Source organism: Eulemur rufifrons, chromosome 4, assembly GCF_041146395.1.
Source record: "Eulemur rufifrons isolate Redbay chromosome 4, OSU_ERuf_1, whole genome shotgun sequence".
NCBI lineage: Eukaryota > Metazoa > Chordata > Mammalia > Primates > Lemuridae > Eulemur > Eulemur rufifrons.
In genome coordinates, this window is record NC_090986.1 from 46,111,022 (window position 1) to 46,130,740 (window position 19,719).

Genomic DNA, 19,719 nt, shown 5'->3' on the forward strand with positions numbered 1-19,719 from the left:
CAAATTTAACTGTCAATATTTTTTGCAAACCATGTTTCATAGATTTTTGGTGATAAAAATAATCTATGTCTGTAAAGCAACATTTAGTATAACATTTCAAGAATCATTACTATTTAGAATAATATAATTAAATTATCTTCCTCAATATCAAATGAAATTAACATTTCATAGCTAATTAATTTTAGAATATGTATGTTAATAATTTACTCTTTCTATGATTTTTTCAGGTTTATTAACAATGTCCTAAAAAATACAGAGAACTTACTTTTAGACATCTTTTAGAACAATAAAAAAGATAATTTTCAATTCATTTATTGCATCTTAGAGCACAATACTTAACCCAAAATAGATTTTTCAAACTTCCTTTATAGAACTTGCATTAAAATCATAAAAATGAGGACAGATGCATTGATTTTTCCTAAAACATTTTTAAAATCTGTGTATTATACTGGACAACTGGCACTTGATGAAACACACTTTTTTTTTATGGTTTATAGGCTGTCAGCAACCAGCCATTCAATGACACCTCAAAGTGATTTGGACTCCAGTAGCTCTGAGGAATTCTATCAAGCCATTCACCATGCTGAGCAAACCTTCAGAAAGATGGAAAGTTACTTGAAGCAACAGCAGCTCTGTGATGTTATCCTGATTGTTGGGAACCGAAAGATACCTGCACATAGGTATAGTAGTCTGTCTTTATTGGAAATATGCATTCATATGTTTAAAAGTGATAGACTGGTATGCAGAAAACAACAAATGAATTATTTGTTTTATGTGATTATTATTACAAGTAGATATAATTTTTCAAGCTACACGTTTCACTGTACTGATGTGTACTTAATTCATAAAAAGTGCTCATTTTATTTCAAAAATATTATTAGTCACATTTTCAGATCTGGTGTCTCTTTGGAAATGTACTTAACAACATATGCTATTTGGTATTTTACAATATATATCTAATTTATTTTTGTAAGAATTATATGAGGAGTATTAATAATATACCATTTTACAGACACATTAATTGAGACTCAGAATCTACTAACTGATAGAACCAGAATATACACACTTTTTCTCTGGTTCATAATGTATTCATTTTTAAAAGATGTTTTGTCTTACCAATTTGTGTGTGCATGTTTGTGTTTCAATATTTCTGATAAAAAGCCTTACTTAAAATTTCAATTATCTTATTGAATAAAATTGTAGCCAAAAGCAACATTAAGTAGCATTACCTGGTGCTTGAACTTTATCCACTACAATACTTCCTGGATCTAAACCTTTCTTGGGGGTTATTTCTAAAAAATTGGCTATTACTGTGTTTAACATAACTATTTTGAACACTGGTCTCTGTTTTGATACTGATATATGATGACGATGATGTTTTCTTCTCTAATATAACAATGTAAAGTAGATTGATTATTTTTTATTCATTTATTTACATTTCTTCCTTTTTTATTTTCCTTTGGGTCACTTTTTGAACTTTGAAATATTTTGTAATAATAACTTTGTGTTTTTAATTAAAATAATATGTGCTTAATATAAAATATTTAAGCATTATGAAAAGGTAGAAAACAACATTTCATTTCCCACTGCTCAGAAATATTTTTAAAATTAAAATAAATCTACATTAATTCATTAAGTATGAAATGGTTGATTTCCTTAAGTACTAAGTTTGACAGTTGATATCTCTGACATTTTCAATTTGACACTTCTTGTTTTATTTTTATTGTGAAGATATATCCTCATTCTTTCAAACATATGGCTTTTGGCTTCATTAAAATGTGGACATTGAATTTAAGTCAACATCGGAAAATGGATAAGAAAAACATTTGACATTAAACACCTAGGTAATGTAGGGTCCAATCTGTCAGCTAACCCTTGCAAGCATTCTTACATTATTTATAATATACTATTCATATTTTTCAAATATTATTATAAGATTCAATTATCATTTGGAAGAGACAAGTTCATGAATAGCCATTACTATTGAGAAAAATATTTAATGTTATAATATGTGTGGCAAAAATGCAAATTATAGTGAGCTAGCCTCTAAACAACATCTAGAGAATAGTTACATTCTTTAGAGTAAGAGCTATTCTTAGCTTGTGAATGTAACTAAAATTGCTTCATTTAACTCATAAATCAGTGAAATAATTTTACATATATTTGTTTAAAAAGACAGAAGGACTCAATCAACTAAAAACTATATAAACACATCAAATGCTCTTTATTTTTTAACACAGAGCAGTGAGTGTTTCATATAGTTTTTATAATCTTATAGTCTTTTATTGGTACTATTTAATATTTTCTTTCTCATTTGAAACATTTATAACTAATATGTTGAGCAATTGTCTCATATGTACAGTATTTCACATCATTTTCTTTATTACTCTTTATATAGTTGTTATTTTATAAATAATTTAGTTATGTAAATTATTTTCTAATAATCCAGGTAGATGAGAAATAAATTTCTTCTTTGCTTATATTACTCTAAAACATCTGAGCAATGTGTTACTTTTATATGTATTATTCTGAACATTTAAATATTTATATATTTAATACATATTAAATTATATACATTGTAAATTATCTATGTACTCCTTATTTATGATAAAAATTAGTTCCTTATCATCATGGTTTAGTCAATTCAAATAAGGTTTTACATTTTATTTACACTGATAAGTGATACATTTAAACACATTAAAATTTTAAAGAGTTTATTTGAGCATATAATGGCTTATGAATCTGGTAGCACTAGACCACAAGCTGTTCAGGACCCCACCAAAGGAGTACCAGGTGAAAACTTTTATAAGCTGTCCAGAAAACAAGACAAAGAAAATATTTGATTGGTTAAAGTGAACAGTAACCTAGTTAGAGGTTAGTTGGTTGATTTCTGATTGGTTAAATTTCTCCGAGTTGAGTTTCAATTTGCTTATGCAGAAAACAACGAAGCTGGAGCTATCTCATCATAATGGCCTATCAATTATTTTTAAAAAATTATAGTTTAAAACTTTAGCACTATTTTACAAGTAATTTACATCCTTAGGATTCTCAGTTAAACAAATATTAACAAATATAAAAAAATACTTTGTGGGACACTTGAAAAAGGCAAGCATTGTCATGAATAAATGCAGGTATATTGCACCACCTTATTAATGCTTTTGCATAATGAAATAATTGTAGTTAATGCAAAACTAGCTCTTTGCTTAAAACAAATAATCATCTTATTAATAGTAAACAAACTAATGAAGTTTTAATTTTTTCTTATGTTTTGATTAGCCTGATTAACACAACACAATATTGTCTTTGAGCAAAATATATATGGTGTTGCAATCATTAACACTGGAAAATGTGAGACTATTATAATAATTACAAACAATATAAAAATAAATAATTTGTATTAAGATCTATGGCTCTTCCAGGAAAGACATTATAAGCTAATGTCATAAGCCCTCAATGAATATTGATGCATAAAACTTATATATGTTTAATTCATATTCATTATATTGTTGCTCAAAATTTTCAAATAAATTCTCTTTTAAGTTAACAAATCATCCCCATTGAAGGATTCTCTATAAAATCATTTGTTTATGTGCTGGTTATATTGTATACAGGTTTTTAGCCTGAATCAGGTCAGAGCTATTAATCCTTTTATGAAATGCCATGTCTATGTAGATACATTAATTCATTGTTAGGCATATTTTTAAGTAGATAAGATCTGAGAGGCTAATAATACTTCAAATAATGCCTTTATAAATTTTTGTCTGAAAAATAATCAAAATTCTGATTTGTGCTTTATGCTGTCACAGAAGTCCTAAAATAAATGTAGATTTCTCACAGGTATCCCAGAATAATTGATAGCAATAAGTGAACCAAAACATTTGAATGTAAAGCCCTGAATTGCAAACAGTTTATACATTAAAGAGACATATGGATTTGAAATGGTATGTAAAATTAGAAAATAATGCAGGTTCTTGAGGAGAGGAGTAACATAAATGAATCAATAATAATAATGCTAGTTAGCATACACTGTGTTAATTATACGCCAGGCCCTGTTTGAAGTGCTTTGCATTTTTGAGCTCATTTTGTCTTGAAGAAAAAGTAAATTCCTATTTTCCCCATTTTATTCCTTATAGAGTAGAAAACTTAGGCAAGGAGACATTTAAAAATTTACTGAAGTAATACACTCAATATTTGGTGAAAATAGAATTCAAACCCAGGCAATCTGGGTACAGAAGTCATGCCTTTAACAACCTCAATAGACTTTCAGAATTTCAGAATTAGGTAGAAAGGTCGCTTTGAAATGTGACACAGATTTAGAAAATGTACAAAAAAGGTAGGCACAAAAGAAACTAGTTAATAATCTGAGAAGTCATTGTAGTTAATCCAAGCATGAGATGAGGACGATGTGAACATAAAGTGATGAACTGGGCAATATTCTGAAAAATGGTGTCATAAGTCAGGTTCTCTAGTCATAGAGCCTGAACCTGGAATTCAGGTGTGCATAATTTGTTTAAAGAGCATCCTCAGAATAAGAAGAAGCAAGGTAGGGCAGAGGAAGAAGTAAATCAAGGATGGAGCCTTGCTTCATCTTTGTCTCCGAAGTAGCTCTGGAGCATGACCTCTTGCAGTTTTAGTCACACCCTGAAGCAAGGGGGCAGCACTTGCTGATTCTACCCAGATTCTATTGTCACTCATTGGATCCACCCATAGGTTGATAACTGAGCGAGGTTGTGGCAGTTGCAAGATGAAGTGAGAGAAGCAGGAACACATAAACTCCCTGGGAGTAAGGCAGCTCCTATTGGGCCAAGTGAAGTTCTTCAAAACAAGGAGCATCTTATTGCCGTTAGGTGCTAACATCACTGCCAAAGGGCACATGGGTGTGCCTCATAAGGAGACCAACAACAAATTTCAGTACAAATGGAAAGATGGATTTTGGTGTAGTATTTGGTATAGGTAATGAACTTGAATGAAATATGATAATGTCATCATTTCTACTCCAGAAGTTCAATATATTCACAGTGCACCCATTAAAAACACAGAAATGTAGATTAAAAAAAAATCTCAGCAGGAAGACTTTGAGTTTTATTTAGACATAGTGAAATGCTATTGGGATATGTGTTGAGCAGTTCCACAAGCACTTGAGATACAAGATTACATTCAAGATCACCCTAATATCGATAATTAAGGCAATGCTTAAGAATTATTCTGAACCAGTGAGCGTGTAGGCAAAATTTAGAGGCCTGAACAGAACCTACGGCAATGAGAGGGTTAAGGAGGAGTAGGAAGAGAAGTCCATGAATCAGAGGTAAGCTGAGATAAGAATGTCTGCACTGCTTTAGCTAAAAAATATATTTAAAGATGGAATGGGAGGTTAACAATGTCAAACACCATAATAAATTGAAGTGGAACTTAGAAAAGTTTAATAGATTTGGAAGGAAATATATTTGTAGTGACCTCAATAAGAGATTTTCCAGAGTGGTTGCATGTATACACTTATTTATGCATTTTTGCTCCTGCTTATCTTGCATTAATAGAAGCTAAATATGCACATACAAAGATATTAATTTCTGTTATGCATTAAATCCCTCTTATAAAATCTAATTCAAACCTTATGTGTCACTAAATCTAAATGCAAAATAAACTTTTTTGAATTACTTTTACTGAGTTAGCAGTCTTTAGTACATTACAGTTGATGGAGAAGATTTCATGAAATGATTTAAAATTAAATAATATAGGTCACATGTTATTTTTCTCTATAGGAATTTTGCCCTGCTGCAAATACAGGCATTTTATGTCTAAGATCAAACTGGTTAACTTTATGTCAATATATTTCTTATGCCTAGAAAAGATATATGTATTTCCTGGTTTGTTATAGTTTATGCTTGTATCATGCAATTTTATATTTAATGCTTTTGATAAAACAGATCATTTGACATTATGTATCTGGTATTTAATAAATATTAGAAGATATCTGTGTTTTAATCATTTTTTCAAACTTTGAGAATAAACGGAGTTGATATGTTAGTTACTAACTGCTCAAATTAAACGCATAATAAATTTAAAATATTACTAACATGTTACCATCTTAAGAATTAACATTAATAAAACATTTAAAATCATGAATCTTAGCCATTTCTGAAATGCATAAATTATATATAGTTAAGAAATATTTTCCAATTAAAAAAATTCTTTTTGTAGGAGTTAAAATTTTCACCATGCCCTTCCACTTATATAGAAGATAAAATATATAGCAGATAAAAATGCAAAATAAATAAATGAAAAAGTTTCCTTTTGGTTAGAAAATTATGAAAACTTTTAGATAACAATGTCCTATATTGACCTGAACAGAACCTGTTAGGGAAAAGGTGGTTTCCCTTCTTTTCCCTTACAGAGTTCTTAGAAAAGAAAGTCCATTCAAAGTTTACTATTGTTTTGCTTACAGATGTAAGCATCACATATAGTTCTTTTGGCATGTCCCCATCAACTTTCAGCATTTTCTTACTTTACTGGAATAAAAGGTATTCTAGGCTCATTTTACATGTACCTAGGTCCAGCTCTGCAGTCTGTTCTTTTTCCAAGGAGCCCTTAATGTACATGCATACATGCACACACACATATAAACACAAATCATAAGTATTTCTGGTTTTTTACATTAAGAACAAAAAATTTATATTAATACCTCTGATTTCAATCCAATGCCATAGTTTTTCTTAAGTCTTCCCCCTTTCCATACAGGCATACCTCAAATATTGCAGGTTCTATTCCAGACCACCCTAATAATGTAAATATTGCAATTAAGTGAGTCATGATTTTTTTTGTTTGTTTTTCTAGGATATATAAAAGTTATATGGTAGCCTGTTAAATGTGTAGTAGCATTATGACATTATGTATGTATGTGTACCTACAATAATTTAAAAATACTTTATTTCTAAAAAATGCAAATGATCATCTGACCCTTCGGGGAGTCATAACCTTTTTGGTAGTGTAGAGTCTTGTCTCAATGTTGATGAATGCTGACTGATCAGAGTGGTAGTTGGTGAAGGTTGGGGTAGCTGTGGCAATTTTAAAAATAAGATAATAATGAAGTTTGCTGCATCAATTGACTCTCCTTTCATGAAAGATTTCTCTGTAACATTCAATGCTGTTTAGCATGTTACAGAGGAATACCATGCTAAACAGCTGATATAGCATTTTGCTCAGATTAGAACTTCTTTCAAAATTAGAGAAAATTTTCTTTTCATCTCTGCTGCTTCTCCTCTATCAACTAAATATTATAAATCCTTTCTTGTCATTTCAACAATATTTACAGCATCTTCATTAAGGGAAGATTCCATCTCAAGAAACCACTTTCTTTGCTCATTCATAAGAAGCAACTTCTCATCCATTCAAGTATGATCATGAGATTCTAGAAATTCGGTTTCATCTTCAGACTCCACTTCTAATCCTCTTGCTATTTCCATCACATTTGCAGTTCCTTCCTCCACTGACGTCTTGAACCTCTCAAAATCATCCATGAGGGTTGGAATCAACTTCTTCCAAACTCCTGTTGATATTTTGATCTTCTTTAATAAAATATGAATGTTCTTACTGACATTTAGAATTGTGAATCTTTTCTAGAAGATTTTCAGTTTACTTTTTCCAGATCCACCAGAAGAATCACTATTTAAGTTATAGCCTTAAGAAATGTATTTTTAAATAAGACTTGAAACTCAAAATTACTCCCTGATCCATGGGCTATAGAATGGATATGTTAGTAAGTCTGAAAACAACATTAATTTCTTTGTATATCTTTATCATAGATCTTGGGTGACAGGTGCATTGTCAATGAAGAGTAACAATTTGAAAGGAGTCATTTTTTTTTTTTTTTTTTCTGAGAAGTAGGTCTCAACAGTTTAAAATAGTTAGTAAATCTTGCTGTACCAGATGTGCTATCATCAGGGCTTAGATGTTCTGTGTACAGAACACAGGAAGAGTAGATTTAGCATACTTATTAAGGGCCATAGGATTTTCAGAACTATAATAAGCTTTGGCATCAACTTAAAGTCACCACCTGCATTAGACCCTAACAAGAGAGTAAACATGTACTTTGAAGCTTTGAAATCAGCACTGACTTCTCTCTAGTTGTGAAAGTCCCAGATGGCATCTTCTGATAAAAGTCTGTTTCATCTACATTGAAGATCTGTTGTTTAGTGTAGCCACCTTCATCAATTATCTTAACTAGATGTTCTGGGTAACTCGATGCAGCTGCTGCATCAGCACTTGCTGCTTTACTTTTCATTTTTGCTTTATGGAGACAGATTCTTTCCTTAAACTTCATGAACAAACCTCTGCCAGCTTCCAACTTTTCTTCTTCGGCTTCCTAACCTCTCTCAGCCTTTAAAAAATTGAAGAGAGTTAGGGCCTTGTTCTGGATTAGACTTCGGCTTAAGGGAATGTTGTGGCTGGTTTGGTCTTTGATCAAGATCACTAGAACTTTCTCTACATCAGTGATAAGGCTGTTTCATTTTCATACCATACATATGTTCACTGGAATAGCACTCTTAATTTTCTTCAAGAACTTCCCTTTGCATTCACAACTGGGTGAAGTCTTTTACTCAAGAGGCCTATTTTTCAGGCTGTCTCTACTTTCTATATGCCTTCCTCACTGGGCTTAATTATTTCTAGATTTTAATTTAAAATGAGAGATGTATGCCTCTTCCTTTCACTTGGACACTTAGAGGCCATTGTAAGTTTATTAATTGGCCTTATTTCAATATTGTGTATCAGGGAAAATGGACATCAGATGAGAGATGGAGAGATGGAGAAATGGCTGATCAGTGAAGCAGTCATAAAACACACAACGTTTATTAAGTTAGTCATCTTATATCAGTGCAGTTCAAGGGCCCCAAAACAATGACATAGTAATATCAAAGATCACTGAAAACAGACCACCATAACAGATATAGTAATAATAAAGTTTGAAATATTGCTAGAATTACCAAAATTTGACAGAGAGACATGAAATGAGCCCATGCTATTGGAAAAAATGGCACTGGTAGATTTGTTTGATGTAGAGTTGCTAAAAACCTTAAATTTGTAAAAACAAAACAAAACAAAGAAAACCCCCACAATATCTGCAAAACACAATAAAGTGAAATGCAATAAAATGAGGTGTACCTGCATTTGTAATTCCATTCTCCATCAGTGAGTAAGTCTTCTCTGATGTTCCTCAAAACTGTACTAATTTCCTCTACCCTATTTTAAAAAAAAAGAAATATCTGGATTGCTAACTTAAATAACTGTAAAAAACACACCTCTTAACTACAGGGGACTTTTAAAAATAGTGTTCTCTCTTTTTTCAAAAATTAAGGATATATTGTCAAGTGTTTTACTCAATCTTTTTAAAATTTTCCTTACACTTGGTGTTTAAAACTCTTCACTCCTATTAAAGCAACAATAAATCAGATAGACCAAATAATTATACTTTTTTTTTAAAGCTATTTAAAAGCTGTGAATGTACCAATCAAAACCAAACCAAACCAAACAAAATAACAACACTTAAAAACTAAAAATGCTCCTCCTATTTAGCCTCTACTTTTATATGGAAGTACACTGTCTGTTGTAAAATCAACATTATCAGTATATGGAAAAAGCAGAAAAATGTAATTCATGGTCAAGAGTAAAAGAAGTCAGTGTAAATTAACCTCAAGATGAGCTAGGTTTTAAAATTATTAGTAAAGGAAATAAAAGTAACTATGATCAATTATTTATAGGAAAAGATGGATGTAATTAATAAAGCAATGGAGGATATCAAAAGAGATTTGAGAAAATTCAAGTCACCAGAAATAACCTAAAGTAAAACACAGAGTAAAAGAAAAATTCTCAGTTGTTGAAACACACATATAATTTGAGTCCTAGAAAGTGGATTATAAAATGAATAAATATTTCCAATTATTTTTCAAAGTTTGATGTAAAAAGATTCATCTTCTCCAGGAAGCTCAGAAACTTGTATGCTGAGTAAATATTAAGTAAATGCCTACCTAAGCATATTATAGTCAAACAATTAAAACCTTAAGTTAAAGAGAAAAAATAACAACTATTAGAGATAAAGGAAATATTGAATTAGGAAAATGATTTCAGAAATGAAAACTATTGAAAACAATGGTTTCTAGAGGATAATAAAATTATATTTTCAAGTCCCAAAAGAAAAAAAAAAATCTCGCTTTAAAATTCTGTATCAAGTGAAAATAACTTTTAAAAGATATTGTACATGCATTTAAATAAAAGTATTTTCAGATAAATGAAAGCTGGGTAAATATTTTGCCCTCAGATCTGCAAAAGAATTACTAAAGAAATGTCTTTTAGTATTAATAGCAGATTAAAGCCCACTTCTTCAGAAAAGAATAAAGAACACCAAAAAAGATGAAAAAGGGGATAAATGTAAATAAATTTTTACTATCACATATATGTTCTTCTTTTACATTCTTGACTGAGCAGAAGCGGATAAGGGGGGTTATTTTGTTGCAAGTTTTTACAGTGTCCATGAGGTTGTATAATTTTATTTGATGGTAAAATGCTACTGGTTAAGGTAATATTTAGACATAGTCAGCAAATATCTGTGCAGGGAACAAATTTGGTGTGCAGCTTGTTTCTCTATAGACCATGAGCTAAAATTCATTTTTGATTGTTTAATTAAGCTTTTTAAAATAAGGAATATATGAAACAAAGACTATATATGTGTTTCTCAACATCTGAAATATTTAATATCTGTCCCTTTACAGAAAACATATTCCTGGTTCTTGTTCTAGAGTAACTATAAAGACACGCACATTTGCATTCACACACGCACATATACACAGAGGTGAAAAAGATACCGTGAAAATGTTAATGAATGAGATGAAATAAATACAACACAAATTAATGCCAAAGAACAAACAAAAAATTTAAAAACAAGTATAAATTGGTAAAATTAAACCCAAATACAATTTTATGAAAAAATACTTTAAATTTTATAATCTAGGAGTCTTCGTGACTTGGTAAAGCTTATATACTAAATACATTCAGCAAGTATTATACTGAAGGGGGAAACTTTAGATGCATTCCTTTTAATATAGAGAGAAAAACACAAATTTACTTTTGTGATACAGCTACTGTTGAACACAACACTGGAAGTCCTAGAGGAGGTTGAAAGAAAAGGGAAATAAACAGTGTTACAGAGAATGGAGAGAAACAAGTCAAAATAACATTATTTGCAGATTATGTAGTCATCTCCCTAAATGGAAAAAAAATAGCAGGATCAAAAGAACTAGTAAAACAATTCACCAAATGTGCCAAACAATGGGCCTATGAAACTTTCAATTAATAAATTCTAATAGAAAAAAACAAAAAATAACATTTAATAAAAATATACTATACACAATGCCAAAAAAACTGTAAAGTATTGTACATAGGAATCAACCAAGAATATAAAAGCAATTTTAGAAGAAAACTTTAAAATTTGAAAAGATAGCAGATAAGATATCCCAAATAAATGGATAGATATTTTATAGTTTTGGATGGGATGGTTTCATGTGAAAAATATTTCAACTCTCCTTAAATCAAATCAGAAAATCAGTGTACTTTTAATCAAAATTCCATGGGAATTATTTGAAAAACTTAACAAAATTACATAAAACTTGAAAATTTAAAATGTTACTTATTAAATAATAAAACTATAATAATAGTTAAATAAAAAAATAAAGAGAAAGAATTTGACTTCTTGGTTATAGGGACATATTTAGAATTATTGTATTAAAAAGACTATTTTATGGGCACAAGAACAGGTAGATAAGTAAAAAAAAATCTCAGAGGCAGATCAATATACATTCAGGACTCAAATTCATAATATGCTTGGCAGCATAATTCAGTGAGGCAAATCAGCATGGTGAGAAGTGTGTCAGTATATAGAGAGAAATAAAATTTGTTTCTTATTCAAAAAGATTGAAATGTTAAATGGAAAAGAAAAAAACATTTTTAAAATGATAGAAGAAAATACAGGGGAATGCTCTGTGACCAATGGATGGGGCAAGATTTCCTGAATCAGTTTCTAAAAGTACAATACATAAGGCAAAGCATAATTAAATACATACATTGATTAATTGATTGATTTTTTGATCTGTATTACATTCTGATTGACATGTAGTGTTTTTATGCTTTATATGCACGGCTTAAATTAGATCCTGTGATTCTTTCAGACTTGTTCTGAGTTCAGTCTCTGACTACTTTGCTGCCATGTTTACAAGTGATGTTTGTGAAGCCAAGCAAGATGAGATAAAGATGGAAGGAATAGACCCCAATGCCCTCTGGGACCTCGTCCAATTTGCATACACAGGTACAGTAAAAAACTTACAATATAATATTTAGGTCTTGTGAATTTTCGTTCATTTCCTTTGAGTAGAAGATTTAAAGCTTAAAAAAAAAATCTTAGCCTCTATACTTTTTTCAATTGAAGACTATTTAATGAATAAAAATCATACTAACTTCATTTGTCACTAAAATCACAACTGTATAAGTACATATACACTACATATACACTACTTTCTTCCACAAAGGATTTAAACAGGCCTATACAAATAAATAAATAGTGGAAAGGCATGGGAGAGGAACAAGGAGGATACTAATTATTAAATAAGAATTTATGTCCATACTTGCTTAGGAAAGAAAAGAGATTCTAATTGTCTTTCCTTTTGGAAATGATGGGTTCAAATAACTTTCTTTCCTTGTGGTATGTTATTTGAATGTCAATGCTTTTACAGAATATTTAATGTGGACTTGAAAAACTTAGTTGAGACAATAAAGATATTTAGAGTTGTGAAAATGATGTTTTTGAAGCTTTTTTTTTGGGGACTTAATGTGTTGACATTTTCTATTGGTCTTTGCACCATGTTATTTTTAGTGCATTCAAATAATTTTGCCCTTTTAGCAAACATTTATTGAATATTGATCATTGTACAAATATTAGCTGGAAAACTGGAGAGTAAATTAATAAGTAAGTCATTTATTTGCGATCCAGAAGCTCACAGATCAAGTGAAGAGAAGAGTTAGATGAGGGAATAAATATTATATAATCCCAAATGTTAAAGAGGGTTAGAAGGCATATAAGATGCTATTCAAAGCGTTATCAGGGTTTACATTTTACAACTTTAAAGTAACTATTCAAGATTAGTAAGAGGAAGGGAAACAATAAAATCTTGAACGAGGAATGAAGGCAAATAGTATGGATTGAAGGTTTGTTTGATGTACTGTTTTTAAAAATGGCATGTGGTTTATTTTTCCTGAATTCTTAATCCTGATGTGAGATGAGGAGAGAAAGGCAGACTAGGACCTGATTGTCAAAGCAACAGGATCCTAGTTTAAGGAGCTGTATTTTCACTGCACTTCTTATGACAGGGAAACAAGAGATGGCATTGTGAAGATCAGCCACTGGAGCCAAAACGCCTTGGAACTAGTGGGAGTCTACCCTCTTTGAGGATTTGTCTTATTATGGAGAGGAATTTGCTAACATTAATGTAACAGTAAATAAAATTTCTTGGACAAAAAAGTGCACACTCTCTTGGTGCTGAATTTCAAAATAGCAATGGGATTGGAACACTTAGACATTTTCTGGCCTCAACAATTTTTAATAATATTTTGATAAAGCAAAAATTGCACTAGACAAAGTTAAGCAGGGAAACAAGACTACTGGAGACAATAGGGAAGAAAGACCAGAACTCAGTCTGAACTTAATTCAGCTGAAACAAAGGGATGGTTAACTTTCAAATACTGGAGTGAGAGGGAGAATGCAGGTCAACTGTGTTTGCTAACTGGTTTTACTAAAGGAAAAATAAACTTTCTCACGTGTTCGTGATGGGGGTAGTTCTACAACTTAAAGCAATGTGACCACGTAAGTTAGGCTTCCACTACACCACAGAAACTAGGAGATAGGTGAGCTATTTCCCTTGATGTTTATATTTCAAAGATACTCTCAGGTCTTTGAGAAAAACATTACTGGGTTGTAAAGCTGGCAAGAGGCTTTTAGAAAGACTGACATCTCGAAAGGGTAGAGAAAAAAATTACAATTCCATGTTTTCTAAAGCAATGAACACTCGAGAAAAGAGAGGTCAGCCTGTAGTCAGGAAGAAAGCTTTATAAGATTTAGTCAAATTGAGGGGACTGCTAAGGCCATTTTGGTCAATTTCAGTTTGCATGCAACTTGACACAGTAATATAAAGGAGCACTTGCCGCTGAGCCAAGAGGTAGCAAATATAATCACATTATTGTTTCCTGGAATGGGACAAATCATGAAGCTAACAATTTAGGGATCCCTCCAGCAGCAATAAGACATAGATCTAACACTTCCAGTCTCCATGGTGTGGCAGCCTTACATTTCCTGCCTGCAAAACTAGGTCAAAAGACACCCAGCATCTTACTGCACAAAGTTGGAAGGTGTTTCAAAGCTCCCTGCTGAAATAATGACCCAGTTTTGACTCTGCCTTGTAGAGGGCAGACCAGATACAGAGCTGTCTCTCAGCTACCACCACTACTTTGGCCTTTGCTCTAATACCCATATTTCCGCAGTGGTTAATAAATTTTCAATTGTGAGTTAGAGTGTTAAACAAGCAAATAATTTGTGTGGTATTATTGGGAGAATTGTAGGTATGACATAAAATACGGATCTTCTTTGTTTTGCTATATACAATGCAGCAAATTGTAACAATAGAAGAGATCAAGTGAGCAATTGTACAGAAAGGGGAGGAAAGAAGGTATCCTTATATGTGTCTGTCTAGCTAGCTAGCTAAGTGATCTGTAAGACTTTTCTTTAAAAAAAGCTAAAAATAAATGCATCCCAGAAGAGAGAAAAGAAATGAATGAGCAGGAATATATGTAAAAGGAGAACCATTTGAGAATTTTTTTTTTCTAATTTTAAGGTTTGAGAGGCTTTGGACAAACTAAGGAAAATCAAATATGTCAAGAATTGAAAGCTAACTATTAGCGATAGAAGCAATGTGTTTAATGGAGATGGAAGAGCACTTTAAAATTATTTAAACAGGTATAATTTCTCATGAACTCTGAAAAGTCTGTAAGATTTGAAAGAACCATATATAGCTAATTTATTTCATTAACGGAAAAATTAAGGTAAAGAATAAATAGTTTAAGTAGCTGGGAATGAATGCTTGACTTGGGTAAGCTTAAATGATTATTATTTAATAATTTTTGATTTAAGGAAAGAGCAGTTGTCTTTCAAAGAATTTTATATAGTACAAATTTGCTCAGAGTATGACATGGAAAACACCCTCCCTGTTTTCTGTTCTTTATATGAAGTCCAGCAAATTTTATAAAAAGAAAGGAGATCTGGGGCTTCAGAAAGTTTCAGTGAGAACTAAACCAAATATTTAGACCTTTTTTTTTTTTTTATTTCTGGTAACTGGGAAGAGTGACCTTGGTACCAAGGGGAGAAAGCAGTAACGATAACAGACCAAAATGAATAACTTTTTAAAAAGATGAAACATATACTAACGAAAAGGTTAATACTTAGCAATATGTAAAATAGAGTAAAACAAACAGTAAGGTCTTTGTGTTGAAACAAATTAAAAAAAAACATAATTGGAAGTGTTTAGTATGATCATTTTATAATATATATTGTCACTACTTATTGAAATATTAAAATTAGATTCTTTATTGGAAAGAAGGTCACACAGTGTAATAGCTCAGAAATGGAACTAAATTTTACCCTGACACTAGAAATATTTGTATATCTAATATGAGGTTCATATCACTTTTCTAAATTATTAATGAGTTGTGTAAGCAATTTCAAAATTTCTTCTCTTAAAATTTTCCATTGAGTTTTCTTCAGAATTTTTCACTAGATAATCTGCTTGTGATCTTGGCCATTTGTAGAGAGCAAAGGACCGTTTTAGCAGCAGTGTGAATTATAAAGTACTGCCCTTTTATAACTGGTATGTAATACGTAATTGTAATTCAGATTGTAAATCAGTAATTAAATGATTTTATGTCAGTTTTTCAAAATCAAATCATAATTTTGTTAATAATATTCAAGCATTTATTGCATGAAGATCACACTGAACACTAGTAGACGACACAATATAAATTACTAGGAGTGGGTGGAGCAAGAGGGATGAAAAGAACCCTCCGGCAATTGTCCTTCCATAGGAACACCAAGTGCAACAACTGTCCTCACAAGAAACCACCTTCAGAAGTAGCAAAACTGAGGTGACTGACCACAGTACCTGGTTTTAACATTATATCAAGGAAAGAGGCATTGAAGAGGGCAGAAAAGATACTGGTTCATTGCCTGCTCCACCCCTCCCTCATTCCCTGGCAGCACCACACCAATACCAAGTGGAGAGAGAATCTGTGCGCCCGATGGAGGGATAGTGAAGTGAATGTGGGACTCTTCATTGGAACTTACAGCCACCCTGTCAGAAGGGAACACAGCACAGGAAAGAATTCTGCCTGTACCCATGGAGCTTGTGTTTAGGCCAGCCCAGCCAGAGGGAAATCCTCCGCCCCAGTGGCAGAAACCACTGAGTTCTGGCTAGCTTCACCACTGGCTGACAAAGGCAGCCTGGTGCCTGGATTAAATTTGAAAGGCAGTCAGGCCACTAAGTCTGTAGCCCTTGGGAAAGTCCTACAGCTGTGTGTCTAACAGGTAAAATAGATTTCAAGACAAAAACTCTAAAAAGAGACAAAGAAGATCATTATATAATGATAAAGGGATCAATTCAGAAAGAGGATGTAACAATTCTAAATATATGTTCATCCAACACTGGAGTATCCAAATATGTAAAGCAAATATTACCAGAACTATAGAGAGAGATAGACCCCAGTACAATAAGCACTGGAGAGGTCAACACTCCACTTTCAGTATTGGACAGGTCATCCAAACAGAAAATCAACAATTAAACACTGAACTTAAGCTGCACTGTAGACCAAATATCTAGTTATAGAACATTTCATCCAACAGCACATATATGCTCAAGGGCTCTAAATTTCTTAATGCAGCCCAGTCAGTGAGATAATGAAACCTGAAAAAGATCAATAGTAAGATGTTGACTCTGTTATTAGAATAGGAATTTCAGAACATTAATTGAATGATATTTTCTCTACCATATTGCTGCCCTTTTGTAGCGTATCAGTTATGACAAAATTTCATTGGAGTGACTCATAACTATCTTGCTCTCAAAATAGTTTGGGTAGCTTAAATTGACTCCTATCTTGCTATATAGTGGTTTGGTGCACGTTTGGTTCATAGTTCCTCCCAGTCTAATGCTAGTTCCTTGCAGATAGCAATAGTGCTTTACAATTTTGTACTTTAATGTCTGATGGTCTTTGTCTTGTGAATGCATTGAATGACTCTCAAGTTTTACTGTTAATATATGCCTACTATGTTCTATGCCTTATGAGAGGCTCTGAAAAACAATATGTTGAATTACATACATCCCTTATCTTTAAGGGACTTTGAAATTTAGCTCTTAAAATAACTAAATCTTGTTATCTTCTTTTAGTATAAACATACTTTTTGGTATACACAGCCTGCTATTTCCTCATTAGAGAGTGGAGCAAAACAAATGTTGAGCGCTACTATATTGATTTTGAATGTGTGTGCACACACATTAGAATTTCAATCGCGGCCAAAAATTGATGATCACATTGTGAAAAGAAAAGAAGAAATATAATATATTTGAAAAGGCTGCACTGAGGTTGACTATATTTTAAAGTTGCTTTTAGACTGATAAAAATTTGCTTCTGGGTTATCTCTTACATAGTCCCTACTACCCTGACATACTTGAAAATATACTGTGTTCATTGATGTGTAAGAAAATAGAGTCCCAACAAATATGGGAGATGGAATTGCAGGGTTACTAACAAACCGTCAGGTTCTGGAGAGAACTGATAAGGACAAGGTTTAAATAAAGGAAGCTGTCCATCTAGGAGTGGTATTAAGAAGAGGGGTAGAAAATTAAACTTCCACATGGCCAACCTTTAAATCATACTGAAGAGTTAACTTCCTTATAAAAAAGAGGTTGGGTGCCGCTGAAGTTAATTAAAGTCTTCGTACTTGCTAAGAAATGTTAAGATAGCTTCTGCTTACTGCCAAACATTTGAATGAAATAAATATACATGCACAAGGGCTGCGATGTTTAATGTTCTGCTTTAATATCAAACTGTATATCAATATATTCAGCCTGGACTTTATTATCAAAACTCTCTTCAGAATTTGTTATTGTAATTAAAAGTAAATTATTGTTTCATTTTATTACTGGTTTAATTCAAATGGCATGAATTATGCAAGCACATTAGCAGAACATTAGTTTTAAACTTAGGGCTTTTACTAAATGGAAAATTATATTCTCAATTTAAGAAATCGAGCCTTCAAAGCCTGGTTTTATATATTATTATTACTCATTATTTTAAAATATTGGTTGAAGCAATTTTCATACAATGTTGAAACAATCTGCATATTCAGCAACAAAAAATAAAAGTAATAAACATAAAATTAATAAAGTCAGTTGTATATTGCCCTCATATCCCTACCTTTCTATCATTTTAGCAAGAACTTTTGTGTGTTTGTGCGTGTTTGTGTAAAATACCAAACACTATTTTATAAACTAATTTGGGGAAAATTATTATATTAAAATATTTATTAAAATTATCTATATTATATGACTATCACACAGATTTTAGTTATTGTTATTAAACAGTATTTTAGCTTTATGTTATGGTATTTAATAGAGGGACTACAAAAGAAATAACTATGTGAATCTTGATATTTATGAACTTTATAGTAAGTGTTATGTATCCATCTCAACGTAATTCACAATTACTTTTTGAGTTTCCAAGTAAGGAAAATCTTGGAGGTCTCGCAACCAATTTTGCTTCCTTAAAAAATCTGTTTGGGTTTTATTTTGTTTTTGCTCTCGGTCTTGTAATTGTTTACATTTTCCTCTACTTTATTTGTGAGAAGCTAGGAACTGAATCATATGCCACTATAGCAACTGTTCAGAGAACATGTTATGTATTCTGCATTAATCATATGATTGACTATATTTTCTCAGAATTATTTCACCTTTACTCTAATTCCTAAATATTTATACACTTTATGGTGTTGTGTTTGTGAGGCAGTACAATGTAGTGCATAGAATTTAACACTAGGAATCTTGGATTTATGTTCACTTTCACCAGAATTGATATTCCACTAAAATTCATTGTGATGTGATTGTCTCAGGATCTATTCTGATTGATGGACATTTATTGTAATTGATATGTGCCTTTTCCTTGCTTCTCATTAAATACTTTGAATATCCATGGGCTAAAATATCCATTTTACAGTTTTGAATCTTGGTCAAATTACTTAGCTTCATGAAGACTTAAGATTCCTCAACTATAGGAAAGGGAAAATAATACTCTTTAAGTGAGTTGATTGTTTTAAAGAGTAAACAAACTTATAAAATTAAGCTGGTTTACCATATAGTAAGCACTCAGTTGTGATGATTATTCACAACATGTATTTTCATAAGTTACTTCAAATCCTTTGCATAATCCTTTATAAAACTGAAGATGAAGACTGAGGCTTGGGGAGAAAATAGTCACTTTGCTTATCAAATATTTATTAATTTTGAGTCCAATTTATTATATATTTCAATACCACAATAGGATTTTTAATGTATATTCATGATTTGGTATTCATGTATTGTGTATATT

At 31.5% G+C, this 19,719-nt stretch overlaps 1 protein-coding gene across 2 annotated transcripts in view; it reads left to right on the forward strand.

Annotated features, from left to right (window-relative positions):
• The window catches only part of KLHL1 (kelch like family member 1), a 308,649-nt gene that overhangs the window by 97,949 nt on the left and 190,981 nt on the right, over positions 1-19,719 (forward strand). Inside the window, exons 2-3 of one of the 2 annotated variants that reach the window (XM_069467168.1) lie at positions 498-680; positions 12,213-12,349. In XM_069467168.1, coding sequence (XP_069323269.1) covers positions 498-680; positions 12,213-12,349 — 320 coding nt within the window. The remainder of the gene's footprint in view (positions 1-497; positions 681-12,212; positions 12,350-19,719) is intronic. The other variant, XM_069467170.1, reaches the window with a different exon arrangement.